We start from the raw sequence: 18,309 nt of genomic DNA on the forward strand, positions 1-18,309 counted from the left end.
GCGGGACAAGTTGAAGGTTCTGTAGTGGCCATCACATTTGTTATTTTTCTAAAAGAATGAGCAGCTTTACCACCTAAGAATTACATACCTCATGCCCCATTACTACAAAAGACTGTATGCCATCGCTGATACTAAAAAGGGCAATACACGATATTAGGAACTAAAGGTATGCAAGATTGGCATAGTGATAGCGCTGTCACCTTGCACCTCCAGGGTCTGGGTTCAATCGCTGGCCACGTTCAATTCTCTTTGTGCATGGAGTTTGCATGTTCTTCCCTTACTTGGAGGGTTTTTTCTTACAGTTCAAAGACCTGCAGATTAGGCTTATTAGCCATGAGGCTTGGGTGACCTATCCAGGGTGTACCCTGCCTTGTGCCCTAAGTCTCCTGGGATAGGCTCCAGACCCCCCACAACCCTAAATACGAATAAAGTGGTATAGACGATGAGTGAGTGAGAGTGAGGTATGCAAGCTTTTGAACAGGGATTATTTCCTTAATTTCTTTATTGTCATGTTTTGTTTGATGATTGTGCCATTCTATTATGCCTTACATATGAACTTGAGGCTATAAGAAATACATTTGCTTTGTATTCTCACTCATGTTTTCTTTGAAAATGGTACAACTTTTAAGCACAACTGTATATTGTCCTCTGTGCATTATATAGTGGGTTTTAATATCAACTTATGGTTTTCCAATGCAGCACATACTCCTGACAACTCCTTCATGGGCTTTGTTGCTGAAGAACTAAACCACACTGAGAGGGTTAACATTCAGAGAGAGAAAGTCAACAATATGGCAGTTATCTATGGCAAAGAGGCCAGCATGTGGAAGGTAAGCACACCACGCAAACACACACACAGCGACAGCAAGCTTTCCTCATGAATATATTTACCACCATGAAAAATTGAGGCGCAGTGGATTTATGATTATCTCCCTTTTCATTTCTCACGGACACTCATTTTAAGACACTGCTTGATGCTTTCTGCATCGTGAAGGGCCTGCGGGTGTCACCTCAGTCATGTTGAGCTCCATGAGTGATAGGGACATAATGAGCTCTTTTCACCCTGATTGATAGAGCTACAGAGACACAGGCATCGTCTCGAGTCGCATCTGTTTATGACTGTTATAAATCTGGAGTCGATGGCTGCCACGGTAATAACTCTCTGATGAGTTGTCAAACGCTTTCACCTGGTAAGTGGTGCCGGATTTAGCTTCTAATGTGGCACTCGTGCCTGGGGACTTGAGGCTTGTGTATCTTTTTTTTTTTTTTTTTTTTATGGCCAGAGCAGACTCAGCACTTCTAATGGTACACACTGAGATAGATTGTCCATCAGAGTCTGTTAGGCACAATGACAGCATTGCACTGCACTGGCATTTTAGACAGCATACAGTTAGCACTGTGACACTAATCAAGTTGTGATGAAGAGCAAAGCTTGCAAAAAGAGACAGCCAGAGACAGAAAGAGAATTAAACATTATGTAGACATCAGTTGAAGTTGTTTCCTACAGTTCCTACAAGAACCTGACAAGCACCCCACTTTAATCTCTTATAATGTATGCTTGGGCTGTCATACTGTAGTTGCTTTTCTCTAGATCTTGTTTTACCAGCATTAAGATACACACAGCTATTAAAATTAAAATTATCCTATCTTCGTCTCATACCATCATTGTAGTCAAATGCCCTCACAAAAACAAAGCCATGTAGGCCAAATGCAAGCATGTCGCTCAACATGATGAGATCACAACTAACCCCTCTTTTTTTTTCTGTTTTATGTCAATCTTCACTTGCTACTATTCACAGCGTGAGGTACGTAAGTCACATTTTAAAACATTGTAAGAAGACAACAAATGCATTTAATGACCTGAAGTGCATAAATACAGCTGGAAGTCAAGAAAGGAGTTGGACGAATTTGTGTATTGAATACCAGACATATCAGATGCCGCAGCTGCAATTTTATACGATTCTAATATTATTTGGTAACACTTAATTAAAAATAATTATTCACAGGGGTAACCATGTCATAAATGGTTACTATGTCAAGCCTTTAATGGCATATGCTGTCAAATTAACGTCCAACAGTCTTATGTAATAATATTTATTTATGTACATACTCGCATGCTATTTTTATCTTAGTGTGCAGTAACTTAGCATACAGATTAAGACACTCGATATTGCACAGGATATGACGGCTGTCATAACAGCAAAGAGGCAAAAGCTTACCATATCAATTACTCTAAAAATAACATGATGAATGATTTAACAAATATGTGTTATAAACATTTACATTATGGCATTTACACTGTAAATTGTACAGTGTTTCTGTTTGTTTGTTACTGTGCAACAATCTCATATTACAATCAACTGCCCTACAATGCAGTATCTTTAATGGTATGCAACCTGTTACTTCCTTATTCTATAGCTTTTACAGTACAGTATGTAGTTGCTTTTTAGTTTCTCATTCGCTTACTGTCTATACCGTATAATCCCGGGGCGGTTGGAGCCTATTTCAGGAGTTTTCGGGCATGAGGGTGCAAATCCATCGCGTACACATACTCACATTCATTCAAACACTAAAGACAATTTGGGAATGCCAATTAGCCTAATCCACATGTTTTAGGACTGTGAATATACTGTAGATCGGAGTACCTAGAGAAAACCCACCAAGCACAGGGAGAACATGCAAACGCCATGCACACAGAGGTGGGAATCGAACCCAAACCCTGGAGGTGCAAGGCGACAGTGCTATCCACTAAGCCATTGTGCCGCCCTTTATAGTTTCTAATAGTTACTGAGGTTATAAAACCCTTTCAAAATTATTTCAGTTTACAGTGAGAACATTTACTCAAGGTCAGATTGTCCAATGCTCAGAGAAATACAAAAAAAAAAAAAGAACAAGTGCTACATATCAGACCCTACAGGCCTCACTGACCATGGTATATGTTAAAATCCATGCCAAAGTACAGTTTACTTGGAAGGGTTGAAAGACAAAGGTGAACTTGTTTGGCCTTAATGCTCGGCGCCATGTTTGGCCAAAGCCAAACAGCATTCCATCGGAAACATCTCATACCTACTGTCAAGCATGTTAGTGAAGGGATGATGATTTGGGCTTATTATTGCCACCAGAGGACCTGGAAGCCTTGCAGTCATTGAGTGAACCATGAACTTCTCTGTATACCGGAGTATTCAAGAAGCACATGTGAGGCCATCTGTCTGACAGCTAAAACTCCCAAATTCAGTCATGTAACAGAAAAAGTTTTTAGTTCCACAGGACTTTTTTTTTTTTTTTGCATGGCTGAGTGATGCACTCAACTACTGAACCTCATGTCATTCTGTCACATATCATTTTGCACATTTGTTTTTTTTAATTCAATGCCTTTCAATGCTGCTTTAGTCTGTTACTGATATAATCCACTCCATGTCTTTACATGATTTTGACAGGCAACTGTTATTTCTACGGTTAAAATTAAATAAATTCTACAGTAACTACTGTAGGCGGCAAGCTGAAAAAATGAATGAAAATGTCCTTGTACCTCCAGAGTAAAGGGTTTGGGTCCTGCCTCAGGTCTGTGTGTCTGGAGTTTGCATGTACTCCCTGTGCTAGGTGGGAGAAACCGTTTTTCCAGGTTCTCTGGTTTCTGCCCATAGTTCAAAGACATGCAGTTTAGGCTGCTTGGCATTTCCAAATTCCCAATAGTGTGGGAGTGACTGTGTGTTTGTGTGCGCTGCAATGGATTGGCACCCTAGAGAGAATGAGTGACTGAGAGTCATACATAACCATATGCAATTCGAAAATGTGATTATGGTACATTGCTCATGTTGCTAATGAAAATACAGTACAATATGTGGATCCTTTACCTTTTTATATGAGTTTTAACGCCACAAAATTCATAAATTCATTACAAAATATTTCTTAATCCCAGTGATGACCACCTCCATATAAAAATCCCAATCCAGATATTGTCCCCTATTTAAGTTATAATAACATCCACACATCTGTGAAAATTGTATACTAGATTTCGGAGCATGGCTATGGGATTTGCCCTTTCACTATAACAGCATTAGTGAGACACTGATGTCAGGTGTTCCAGTTCACCATAGAGGTGAGGGGTAAGGTTCAGTGGGGTTGTAGCCAGAGCTATTAGAGACGGGCCAGTCAAGTTCTTCTACTCCAACTTTGGTAAACCATGTCTTCATAGATTTTACTCGGCACACATGGGGCATAGTCATGCTAGAATGGGTTTGAGTTAGACCCCTTAGCTCTAGTGAGGATATTTTAGACATTCTAGACATGTGTGCTTACAGCTGTGTTGCCACAGGGTTGTGGAATGTAGCAGCAATTTTTTTAAACAGCCTTTTACAGTATTATTAAAATGAACTGTTTTAAAATGCAGTCATGTTACTACAATTAAATACCCACCTTGCAATAAAGACTTCCCCTCTAAAAATATTATTTTTGTATAATCATTCATTTAACTTGCATAGGACAGTGATAATTGGTTGCCTTTTCACATGTAACTAATAAACCAATGTTAGTGTTTGTATTTTAGCTTTTGTAATGTTTAATCTCTTGTAATGGATTTTTATGAGATGTCCTGTACAATAACAATGGTTTAAATTTCATTTAAAATTGCAATCCACTTTTTAGTTTCCTTATCCTATATTGGCCAATATTTATGCCCTACATTTTGGAATAGCTAGTTAAATTTTGTTTTCCACCCATTAAACACCATGATTTCAGTTTGAATTTGCCCTCTTTTGTACTGTAGGGGAAAGACAAGTTTCTTACCATACTGCACCGCTACATGGACATTCATGGAACAGTCTATTATGAAGCACAGCGGCCTCCAGAAATCCCTGCCTTTGTCATAAACCATGGCTTGTTGCCTCAACATGAGCTTCAGCAGCTTCTTAGGAAGGCCAAGGTATAGTATTGCCATTGTTTTTTGGGAACTTTAACTTTTTTTCTTGACTCTCTGACATTATATCATGAAACTGGTTTATTGTGTAATTGTTGCATAGAAACTAGTAAATATAGTAGATCTTGGTCCAACATGTAGTTAGATAATGGTTAAAACATAAAGATTTTTACAATGTTTGTTTATGCAAGCTTTTTTTTTTTTTTTTTAGGTTTTTGTAGGATTTGGCTTTCCTTATGAAGGTCCTGCCCCATTGGAGGCTATTGCTAATGGCTGCATATTCCTTCAGCCCAAATTCCATCCACCTCGTAGCTCTCTCAACAACGAGTTTTTCAGAGGAAAGCCCATGTCCAGAGAGGTGAGTCCTGACTGTTCATCAAAAATCGGTGAGAGGTAAATCAAATTCAGCAGAACATAAACATCAAATTATATTATTATGATAATATTATTATAATACACATTATAGGATAATATAGTTATAATATTTTGTGTTCATATGCATTTATGAAAATTAAGGTAATTTCCAGTTTTTAAAGTATGAGGGTAATAAGAACGAACAAATTAATATAAATTAAATCTAATTCAACTCAATATTTTCTATAATGTACACTACAGTTTTTAAATAACATCTGAATGTACAATCATACACCAAAGTCTCATAACATTAAAACCGTGTCCAAACATTGTGTAGGTCCCCCTTGTGCCACCAAAAGGCTCTGACCTGTTAAGGTATGGACTATACCTTATATCCAACCCCTTGGCAGGTGTTACTGTATACTGTAGCAATATAATTAATGATATTTATCTTTCAGTAATTTTCATTTATTTTCCGTTATGACTGATGAATAGTAAATAATGAAGCACAATAGTTTTTGAGATACATATTTTTTATTATTATTTTTGTTTGTTATGTTTAAATATTCTTATTGGGAGGACTCTACCATAAGCTCTTAAAGCTATGACTACTGCTTAAAGATAAGTGTCAGGATTTCTTTCTGCATTGGAACTCAGGGGGTAAAAAAAAAACTTCTGGCAGGCTAAACAGCTGAGTCCTTTGTTGTTTTCAAATACAAACTTTAATGTCAGCACAGACTCCTTTTTCTGGTAGGTTTCTAGCTTGTTGGTGTCTTTAGACAAAACTACTCTAGAATATATGAACTAGTTTCATGATTCACACATCACACGTCCATTTAAGCAGCTGATGTACTATAACCTATATACAAGCAAAATATTTCTGTTACTGTTGGCCTTTTATTTAAGTAACGATGATTACACTTTCTTAAATTGTAATATGCATTATACAACATATTTTAGATTTTATGTTAAAAAAATCTTACTGTTGCGTTAGTTGTTCTAGGATAGCATGGTTATTTCCTACTTAACCTTATTCTATTTTACTTATACCACAGCAATTTGTCATCAATTACAATATTCAATGTATTTATGTATAAAACATTGCACATTTTGAATATTGTGGAATGTCTGAGAGACAAGTTGGGTCATGTTCTCACGCAAGTTTGAAAACAAATAATACATTTATTAATATATTAATAAACAGTCATAATAAATGATAATTAAAATGCAAAACTTATAATTTTACTAGACTTACTTGTTCTAATAAACTTAACAAAGCACCATGACTGTTACAAAGTGCTTACCAAGTGCCAAGTAAATTATCATTATTATTATTATTATTGTTGTTGTTGTTGTTATAATATTAATAATAATAATAATAATAATAATAATGATAATAATGTCTGCTCTTGGTTCTTGCATTATTTTCTTGCATTTTACCACTCTCTGATAGATGGTCAATGATTGACTTTATAGTTGTATCATCTGATTTAAGGCCATTTGTTATATTCACTTGGTAAAATAAACGTGCAGAGCTGCCCACTGATCTAGTGGTGTGTTAGATCAGATGGCAGGAAAGACAGACCCAGGAGACCCAAAAGAGTAGTAGAAGGTTAACCAGTGGAACACTCATCCTAGAGGACGTAGATAGCGATTGTCTAAAGCTTGATGATTCTTGTCATAGAGACAAACCAAAGACCCAATGATGGATACCAGAAGTCAGTGAAGCTGTCAGGTTGAAGAAGGAGGCTTTTTGGGGCTGACTGGCTTGAGGAACTTTAGCTTGTTGAACAACTTCTGCAAAGGGGTAGTGGCAGGCAAAAGAAAACAGCAGTGGAAGTTGCAGAAGCAAAATCTGTGTGTGGGTGATAGTAATCGAGACCCCAGCATGGACAAGATTCACCTGTAAATGCTGAAGGCTGCTGATGTTGGAATTTTGTGAGTTGCATAACTGCTCAACATTGCATGGACCTCGGGTACAGTGGCTTTGAACTGGAAAACTGGTAGAGGGACGATGATGATTTGGGCTTGTTTTTTTAGCCATAAGAATTGGGCATTTAGTCTACCATAAGTTCCTCAGTATACCAAAATATTCTAGTGGCAAATCTATCCTAAAGCTTAAGCTTGGTTGAAACTGGATTATGCAACAGGACAGTGATCCAAAGAAAATCTATAGAATAGCTGAAAAATGAAAGAATCATTGGTTAGGGATGGCCAAAGACCAGTTAACCCAGCTAAAATGCTGTGCTAAAACTTTAAGAGTGCTGTACAAAAGAAAATGCCCCAAAACCTCAGAGAACTCAAGCAATGTTGTAATTATTTGAGAGACTGATACTGCAAAAGGTATATCTACAAGCTATTAAATTATGGGGGTAATTAGTGTTGCCCAAATGTTTTGGTTTTTTTTTACTTTATTTTTGTTAAATAAATAAATAAATAAATAAAAAGGCACAATGCAAAAAGTTTTATCTTGTTATTTGCCCACTACAATATTAGAATCTTATTTTTTTGTATATTTGGTCATTTGAAGTGTCATTAAAAAGTAATAAATCCTCTATATTTAGACTATATTGCAGATACCCTGTAGTATAAAGAAATGATAATCATGCTTTTTAAGAAATTTTACCCAAGTGCATATCTATGTGGTGATAATCTAATGCTTATGATATCCTTTTTAAGCAGGTGTCTTCTCAACACCCCTACACTGAGCAGTACATTGGCAGACCACATGTCATCACCATGGACTACAACAACTCAGAGCAAATTGAAGCGACCATTAAGGGAATCCTTAAAGCTAAGGTGAGATTGTATTAACTTAAAATAGTGAAGTATTTGTGTAGAAGGAGATCATTTTACCTTTTTATTAATTTATCAACAGACGATAAATTAATAAGAATAATAAATATGTTAATTATATAAAGTACACATCCTATACATACATGTAGAAACTTTTAATAAATTTTAATATTTTTTTAAAACAAAAGTTTAAGAAAGCTGCTTAGTTTTTGAGCTTGCCTATTTGTGGAATGTGGCTCAGGAGTGCACGTTTTTTGTTTATTGTTCCTTTTTTGTGTTTCTTATTTCTCATAAAAAAAGTTTTTTTTGTGTGAAAAATCAAATGGCACACATCTGACTGACAGCAGGCAGTGAACTCCTGCTAAGTCATTTCATGTTTGTGTCCTAGTGATCATGCTGTAAAACATTCTAACACAACTCAAAAATACAGAGCTGTAGCGGTAGTATTACAACATAATACAGTGTTAGTGAAACCAGTTGCCTTCAGAAATCACCTATTGTAATTAGTTAATAAAGTCTACCTGTGTGTAATTTAATCTCAGTATACAGTAAACACAGCTGTTCTACAGTATAAAGCACTCAAGGTTTTTTTTTTTTTTAGAGAACTTTAGTGTACAAATAGCATCATAAATCCCAACACACCAGACAGTTTAGGAAAAAAGTTGTGGAGAAGTTTAAAGCAGGGCTAGGTTTAAAACATATAGGTATAAGTTTTAAACATCTGATAGAGCACTGAGTTCACAATTTTACAAAGTATTAAATTGAAAAGGTAGTAAATACAAATGCATGCCACACTTTTTAAATATTTATTAATTAAAAAAAAAAAAAAAAACGGTTTATCATTTGCTGTCCACTTCACAATTATATTATTATTTATATTTGATTATATTTTAATTGGGTTACTTGAAGAAAGAGTCATGTCACTTATACTATTCTGTTTTCATGCCAATTATAAAAATTTGTGAACCTATTAACTCATGAAGGCTCTTAGAGACTCGGAATTGAGGATACATTTATGAACATCATCTACTGGATTTGTAATGGTTACAATTGAGACAGCTGTTGAAGGGTTAAACAGTTAATTAACAGCTATCATAAATAAAGCAAATGGGAACATAAGTATTGCTGTGCTCTGCCTTTTGGCAAGTCCAGTGAGACACAAACTTGGCTCGACACAGACTGTTAAAATCTCCACTACAGGGCACTGAATTATTAGCACAGTAAATATTGCTTTGCTCAGCTTAAGTTATGGGTCCTTTCGGGACCAACTAGTGCTGATCCTAGTTGACTACTTTCTACATATTGTCCTGTTGGAGAAATGCCAGAAGCATTGATCACTTCTGGAGTGCTTGACAAATCTCCCCCACAAGCAGCGGACACAATCAATTAATGCTTCCTTTTGTAGTATACCTTTAGTGCACTTCCCTAGTGTGTGTATAGAGAAAACAAAATGGTCTACAATAGTTGAGAAGCACATAAAGAACATTTCAGAATTCATCAAACTTCATACAGGCCAAGAAACAACATATTCCATAACACAAAGGCAATACTGTAAATATCTATCTATCTATCTATCTATCTATCTATATATATATATATATATATATATATATATATATATATATACACACACACACACACACACACACACAGTGAGGTCAATAAGTATTTGATCACCCTGTGAGTTTGTTCTCTTACTAAGAAATCACATTGTATGATTTTTGAACAATTTATTTGTGAATTACTGTGTCACATAAGTATTTGATCACTTGCTTATCAGCCAGATTTCTGACCCTTAAAGACCTGTTATTTTGCTTTTAAATAGTCCAGCTACACTCTGCTCATGATTCTAAATTAGTAGCTCCTGTTTGAGGTCGTTAGCCGTCTTAAAGACACCTGTGCACCCCACAATCAGCCAAAGTCTAAGTATATACATGCGGTATCAATGATACTAAGAATGGTGAAGAATCAGCCCAGAACTACACAGGAGGAGCTGGTCAATGCCGTGAAGAGAGCTGGGTCCATCGTTTCCAAGGCTACTATCAGCATACACTTAGACGTCATGGAATAAATCTTGCATCGCACGGAAGGTTCCCCTGCTTAAGTCAGCCCATGTCCAGGCCCGTCTGAAGTTTGCCAGGGACCATCAGTCTGAAATTTGCCAGGGTGTTTGGAGGAAGAAGAATGATGAGTATCATACCTACAATGAAGCATGGGGCAGGAAGCATCATGCTCTGGGGGTGTTTTTCTGCACAGGGGACAGGACGACTGCACCGAGGATGAACGGTGCTATGTATTGTGACATACTGGGCAAAAACCTCCTTCCCTCAGTCAGAGCATTAAAGATGGGTCGTGGCTGGGTCTTTTAATATGACAATGACCCAAAGCACACAGCCAGGAAAACCAAGGAGTGGCTCCGTAAGAAGCATATGAACTATTTAAAAGCAAAATAACTAGTCTTTGAATGTCAGGAATCTGGCTGATAAGCAAGTGATCAAATACTTATTTGACACAGTAATTCACAAATAAATTGTTAAAAAATCATACAATGTGATTTCTGGATTTTTCTTTTTAGATTTTGTGTCTCACAGTGGAAATGCACCTATGCTAAAAATTGTAGACCCCTTCCCATGATTTCTAAGTGAGAGAACTTGGTGGAATAACAGTTAAAAGCTTGGATAAAACTAGAGGACAGGACCAGGGGTAAGCCTATCCAGGGTAAAAACTTGTGCCAAATCAAATATGCAGAAAAATATCTCTGCCATTTCAACCGCTTACCGAGAGAATCCCAAAAAAAGGAAGGGAAGAACAGGAATAAAAACAATATTTAAGTAAAGGTGTCTCAAAAGTATTTAATACATAGCGGTATTCCTGTGTTCTTTTAAATCAGTTTTTTCCAAGTCTTGTGCTTAAGGACCCCCTGCTCTGCAAATATTTCATGTTTTCTCTGCTCCCAGCACACATAATTTAACTAATCAACAGACTCTCCTAAATTGAATAAGTGTGGTAGAGCAAGGATAGCACTAAAATCTACAGGGCAGGGGGTCCTCCAGGACCAGGGCTGGGAGACACTGCTTTAACTGATATTTGTGCTGCATATTTTTTCCTGATTTATTATAGCTTTAGATGCATTGTGTATGAAACATTGTGGAAGACGTTGTGTATAATGTGTTTATTTGTAGATGTTTGAAATGCCCTTATAATAATTACACCTTTATAATAATTTAACTGCATTAATCAAATTAATATCCAAACTGTAAAGTTTGGATAACTTTTTGTTTTACTACAAAAGGCAGAAAGTAAAAACCCACAATAAATGTAATTTTGTTAAATAATGTGTGAGGTTTGTTTTGTGACATCTACAATAAATTCATGATTCTCCATTACCTCATATTATGATTTATTTTCTCATATGCAAAAAAATAAAAATAATAAAATGCTCTAATGATTCTGGATACTGATTACATTTGTGCCCCTGTATATACACAGGTACAGCCCTTTTTGCCTTATGAATACACCTCTGAAGGAATGTTGGAAAGGCTGAATGCATACATTCAACATCAGGTATGCTTACATATTGACATACAGTACACACACACACACACACACACACACACACACACACACACACAAGGTATACTGATTTAATTATTTTTTTGTCCTTTGATGATTTTTTTCTTTACCCATGCAAAGGACTTTTGTCGCCTTGACAGCCCATTTCCATCAGCCAATGAGACCAAATTGTGGCCAGGGAACCCGCCAAACCCTTTTGTCATCATGCCTAACTCTACAGGTGTGGTGTGGGCCTCAAACATCAGTGCTCCAGAATCTTGGCCTCCTCTTAGTGCCCTAAGGCTGCTCCTCAGTCCTAAGGCCTCATCGTGTGTGAAGACATGCCAGGATGCTGGCCTCATCTGTGAGCCTGCTTTCTTCCCTTTCATTAACAATATGGAGGCTTTCATTGGGTGAGGATTTTTAAAGAAAATGTTGCTTTTAAAATAAGTTGTTTAGTAATATGAATTTCACTATAAAACTGGTGTAGACCACACCAGAGACAGCAGAAGCTTTGTTTTTTTCTACCCAGGACAACAGTAATTACATAAAACATAAACAGAAGTTTCCTAAAAAATCTTCAAAGCCATTATGATCCGATAAAGATTAATTTTAAGTTTTGTTTTAAAATGAATCCAACGTGTTAACAGCGTAGGGGTTTTTTATTTCAGCTGTGAAAATATTAACTAATCCAGTACAAATATTATATTTATCTTTCTTAGTATTTATTGGTGGAGCTGTTTACATGAGCAAGTAGGTTATTTTAAAGTAGATGATTAAATCTGGCACATAACCGTTCATAATTGCAAAAGTTTCATTAATCTCTGTTCAGCCAGTTTTATATCATGCTGTAATAATTTGGAACATAACTGCTCATAACTTCAGTTCTACTCAACATTTTAACTGAGGTTGATTTAGGCAGATTTAACTACAGACCTTAGTACTGTCAACGTTTCATTAAATCCTGTCCAGCCAGTTTTGCTTGATAATTTTTTAAAATAGATTTAATTAATTATAGATTTTTATAAGCCATGCTTTGTTGCGCTTTCGTTTCTGTTTCGTAAGGATTTTGTCACTATACAGTGTGGCAAAAAAGTATTTAGTCAGCCAATCAATTGTGCAAGTTCTCCTAATTAAAAAGATGAGAGAGGCCTGTAATTTTCATCATAGGTTCATAGGTATACCTCAACTATGAGAGACAAAATAGGAAAAAAAATCCAGAAAATCACATTGAAGGATTTTTAAGGAATTAATTGGTAAATTCCTCGGTAAAATAAGTATTTGGTCACCTACAAACAAGCAAGATTTCTGGCTCTTACAGACCTGTAACTTCTTCTTTAAGAGGCTCCTCTGTCCTCAACTCCGCATAAGTATAAAAGACACCTGTCCATAACCTCAAACAGTTACACTCCAAACTCCACTATGGCCAAAACCAAAGAGCTTTCAAAGGACACCAGAAACAAAATTGTAAACCTGCACCAGGCTGGGAAGACTAAATCTGCAATAGGTAAGTAGCTTGGTGTGAAGAAATCAACTGTGGGAGCAATTATTAGAAAATGGAAGACATACAAGACCACTGATAATCTCCCTCGATCTGGGGCTCCACGCAAGATCCACCCCGTAGGGTCAAAAAGATCACAAGAACTTTGAGCAAAAATCCCAGAACCACACGGCGGGACCTAGTGAATGACCTGCAGGGAGCTACCATTAGTAACACACTGCGCCGCCAGGAACTCAACATCATGCTTTGGGGCTGTTTTTCTGCAAAGGGACCAGGACGACTGATCTGTGTAAAAGAAAGAATGAATGCCATGTATCGTGAGATTTTGTATCGTAAGATTTTGATATCATGTATCGTGAGATTTTGAGTAAAAACCATTGGGCATTGAGGATAACACGTGTCTGGGTTTTTTCAGCATGACGTCGATCCCAAACCCTGCCTGGGCAATGAAGGAGTGACTTTGTAAGAAGCATTTTAAGGTCCTGGAGTGTCTCCAGATTTCAACCCTATAGAACATTTTTGTATGGAGTTAAAAGTCCATGTTCCCTAGCAACAGCCCCAAAACATCACTGCTCTAGAGGAGATCTGCATGGAGGAATGGGCCAAAACATCAGCAACAGTGTGTGAAAACCTTGTGAAGACTTACAGAAAACGTTTTACCTCCGTCATTGACAACAAAGAGTATATGACAAAGTATTGAGATTAAATTTTGTTACTGACTAAATACTTTTTTTTCACCATAATTTGCAAATAATTTGCAAACAATGTGATTTTTTTTTTTTTTTTTTTTTTTTTGTCTCTCCTAGTTGAGGTATACCAATGATAAAAATTACAGGCCTCTCTCGTCTTTTTAAGTGGGAGAACTTGCACAATTGGTGGCTGACTAAATACTATTTTTCCCCCCTGTATATCTGACATATACGTACAGTGGTATAAAAAAATAAATAGCCCTTCGGTCAATTAAAGAAAAACTCATCCCGATTTTTTCCCTAATTTAGTAGTGTCCAATTACCCCCCGTCACTAGGGGGCTCCCACATTAAGGCTACTACTACCACTCAACCGGGTGCGTCAAAGACTATCACGTGTTTCCTCCGAACCACATGAAGCCAGCCGACCACATCTTTTCGAACTGCTCGCTCACGCACCGTTAGGGACGGCGTAACACACTCGGAGGACAGCACTATCCGCTCCCGCTGCGTACGCAAGCTCAGAGATGCCCCTGATTGGCTGTCGAGCCGTAATTAATGTGGGAGCACGAAGTACCTCTCATCCCTCCCCTCTGAGAGGGCTTGGCCAATCAGCTCTCTCTAGACCTCCGGCTGTGAGAGGTTACAGCATTACCCGGGAAACCGAACCAGTGATCTCCGGATGATAGGGTGAGCATTTTACCGCTGCGCCACTCGGAGGCCCTATCACAGAAATAACTTTAATCTGACAAAGGTAATATTAAATAAAAATTCTTTGAATGTTAACCAATGAAAGTCAGACGTTGCTTTTCAACCATTCTTCAAAGGGATTATTTAAAAAAAAATTAACTCATGGAACAGGCCTAGACAAAAATTATGGTACCCCCAACTTAATAGTTTGTTGTACAACCTTTTGAGGCAATCACTGCAATCAAACAATTCCTGTGAAAAAAAAAGTGCTTCCTTGGCATATTCCAGTCTGGCTTTTTTATGATTTGTTTTCAACAATGGTGTCCTCCTTGGTCGTCTCCCATGTAGTCAGGCGGATCTGACACTGATGTTCCTTGAGCATAAAGTTGACCTTGGATCTCTTTAGAAGTCTTTCTGGGCTCTTTTGTTACCATTCAGATTATCTGTCTCTTTGATTTGTCGTCAATTTTTCTCCTGCGGCCAAGTCCAAGGAGGTTGGCTGCAGTCCCAGGAATAATATGTGCAACTGTAGTCACAGGAACATCTAGCTGCTTGGAGATGGTCTTATAGCCTTTACCTTTAACAAGCTAGTCTATAATTTTCTTAAGAATCTCCTGAGACAATTCTTACCTTCGCTTTCTCTGATCCATGTTGAGTGTAGTACACATCATGTCACCAAACACTTGGAAACTACCTGGAGACCTATACTGTATATAAGCCCACTGACTGATTACAAGATTCTAGACACCTGTGATGTTAATCAGTGGACACACCTTGAATTAACATGTCCCTTTGGTCACATTATTTTTAGTCTTTTCTAGGGGTACCATTATTTTTGCCTAGGCTTTTTTAATAATTCCATTGAGGCACGGTTGAAAAGCAATGCCTGACTTTCATTGATTAACATTCATAAAAATATTTTTTTATTACTACATTTGACAGATTTATGTCTGTGACCATTGTGAGTTATTCTTTAATTGACCGGAGGGTAACAACAATTTTGTCCATGTGTGTAGGTGTCATATTTCTTACTTGAATGTTAAAAGTTTCCCTGAGTAAATACAGCTGGGTTAAACAAAAATCAGGTATGTCTTCATTTCAGCCTGCAACAAAATGTGATTATTTTAAAGGGGTTTTCTTTTCTATACCAGCTGTACATGAGTGGGACAGAAGAAAATGAGGCACTAAAATGATGTAAGATAAGTCACTATTTAGAAACTAAAGAGAGACTCTAAGAGTTTGGGTGGGCCACAGTCATTTTTCACATTTCATATTGGACTGCAGCATTCTTAAGTTTGGAAAAAACTGTTGACAAACTTAATTTTCCTTTATTTTATTTCAAATCTTGTTTTTTTTTTGTCTGTTGCAACATTTGACCTTTGAGGATAGGCACAAAAATGATTACTGAAAATAGAGCTTAAACTTGAGGTTTTGCTTTACTGCAGACTGTTGAACAGCAGTTTTGTGGATGCAAATGCCTTATTGATGAGAGGTCAACAGTGATTGGGTAAAATGAGCTGTCAGAAATGTTACAGTAGCTCAGATATTAATTTAGTACAATTGTGCTTAGCAGAAACAATTCTTAGGATACCCGTACAACTTTGAGGCGCATGGGCTACAACAGCAGGAGACCAAGTTAGGTTCTGTTTCTGTCAGCCAAGAACAGAAAGCAATGGTCACAGGCTCACCAAAATTGGACCGTTAAGGACTGAAAAATTGTAGGCTGGTCTAATGAATCTTGACTCCTCAGGCAAACAGATGGTATGATCAGAATTTAGCACCAACAACATAAATTCATGTACTCGTCATGCCTTGTGTGAACATTCCAGGCTGGTAAGGATAGTGTAATGGTGTGAAAAATGTTTCTTTGGCACCATTTATGTTTGTTAATACTGAGCAATCATTGCTTAAATGCCACAGCCTATTTAAGTATTGTTGCAGACCATGCGCATCACTTTATGCCTACAGTTGTACCACACTAAATACTGTACTGCCAGTGGAAAAATGTTATTTTATTTTTTACGCGCATTTTTGAATCTTTTTGAAAAGGGTTGTGTGAGAATGAAAAAAGAAAAAAAATCTTCAGGTAATATTAAATAAATAAAATGTTCTGTCTGGTTTTGTTTTATTTCAGCTCCATATGAGTGGCAGCCAAGTAATACATGGAATTTATAAACACTCATTTCTTTTATACTTCTTTTCTTGTATGTGATATTTACTGATATTTTCAAAATGAGACAGTCTCATATGAAATAGGAACATATGGTATTTAGTCTGTGTAATGTGGGAGTAGTCAGCTAATCATAACGGCTAATCAGACATCATAATTTCTTGCAAATACTCCTTGCCCTCTTAAATATTAACATATGAGAACTTTTTATCATTAAGGCAATGATTTGTAGCTTAAGATATGTGGTGAGTACACAAATATAAGTCGGTTAAATAGTGTTTTTCCCTTAAATGTCTAAAATGTTTGTGTTTTAAACAGGATTGATGTCCAGTGTGAGGCTTTGGAAATGGAGATTAACCACTTATTTCCAGCTGTGGCTGTTAAGGGGAGAGAGTGTTTCCTGCAAAAAGAAGTGCTCCTGTTCAGCTGTGCTGGACTCAGTACCAAACATCAACGCCTTTGTCCTTGTAGAGACTTTTTGCAGGGCCAGGTGGCGCTGTGTAAGGATTGCTTTTGAGATCTGTGATACACTAAGACCAGATCCAAGGTAAATGAGGTGATAGGCTTCCCATAAACATTACGGCCTGATTAACAAATCCACCCATGGCTGTATACAGAAGGATCCATCAGGAAATGGGAGACATACGAAGCATATCAGAGTTAAGACTGGATGAGGCAAACAAAGACTACTTGAACCAGCTTCAGCAACTGGACTGCTTAAGAGAGTATACTTTTTTATGTATTGTAGATGGCAAAAAAGGGTATTTTTCCACAATTACTCTTTAAATATTGTTATATCAAAATGCAAACAAAGCATTAAAACAACCAATAATTCTGACTTTTATAAACAAATGTGTTAGTTAAATGGTATTAGTATACTGTTTACTGTTCTGTGGTATTGTAGGATTTTTTTTAAGTATTTAGATGTTTTTAAACCTTAACACAGTCTGAGCAAAGTAGGCCACATGTATCAATATATTTCTATTTTTAGGGCAGGAAGGCATTGGACTGCACATTGGTCACAAATGATAACGTGCATCTGGTTTGTGTTGGATTCATGATCAATATGCCTATTTATGCTATGATTTTTAGTATGCCTTCATCTTACTGTTTATTTATTTATTTATTTGTGTGTATGTGTGTGTGTGTGTGTTTAATGGACTTTGGTAACATGAAGCAACCATAAAGACACATCTTCACTTGCATGCCACTGACAGTGGCATGTCAGCAACTGACTCTGTTAAGATAATCTTTGCCCACCCTCACTGCCATTGCTGATTTTATTCATTGTTGTAAATGTTTATTCATCACTGACATTCACCCAAAATTACTAGTCACATGCATGCTGCACAGCTGATCTGCATTTGGTGATACCCACAAAATTTCATAAAAGGCTAAGCTTGCATGACTAAATGTAGGGGTTAATGGCGAAAAACACTTTCTTAGTAGTGGATGGAAAAGTTATTTAGACCCACTTCTGCACCAGTAAAACTATTATTTATTAAACTCTAACAGCACATCACAAAAGGAATTTATTTTTAAATGGATCTTGTGTGTCTTGGGTGACATGCTGAACTTTTGCACGTCGTAAAAAGATGATGCCATGGGCAATGAATCTGACATGATCTGACATTTTTCCTATGA

The 18,309-nt window shown here is 36.9% G+C and overlaps 1 protein-coding gene across 1 annotated transcript in view; it reads left to right on the plus strand.

Annotated features, from left to right (window-relative positions):
* The window catches only part of LOC128544594 (alpha-1,6-mannosylglycoprotein 6-beta-N-acetylglucosaminyltransferase B), a 110,327-nt gene extending 92,908 nt beyond the window's left edge, over positions 1–17,419 (plus strand). Inside the window, exons 11-18 of the mRNA XM_053514814.1 lie at positions 700–830; positions 1,880–1,885; positions 4,766–4,921; positions 5,127–5,273; positions 7,952–8,068; positions 11,555–11,629; positions 11,759–12,030; positions 16,984–17,419. Coding sequence (XP_053370789.1) covers positions 700–830; positions 1,880–1,885; positions 4,766–4,921; positions 5,127–5,273; positions 7,952–8,068; positions 11,555–11,629; positions 11,759–12,030; positions 16,984–17,182 — 1,103 coding nt within the window. The 3' untranslated portion in view covers positions 17,183–17,419. The remainder of the gene's footprint in view (positions 1–699; positions 831–1,879; positions 1,886–4,765; positions 4,922–5,126; positions 5,274–7,951; positions 8,069–11,554; positions 11,630–11,758; positions 12,031–16,983) is intronic.
* Positions 17,420–18,309: the final 890 nt, after the last annotated feature.

The sequence above is a fragment of the Clarias gariepinus genome, chromosome 16 (genome assembly GCF_024256425.1).
Source record: "Clarias gariepinus isolate MV-2021 ecotype Netherlands chromosome 16, CGAR_prim_01v2, whole genome shotgun sequence".
Classification (NCBI taxonomy): Eukaryota; Metazoa; Chordata; class Actinopteri; order Siluriformes; family Clariidae; genus Clarias; species Clarias gariepinus.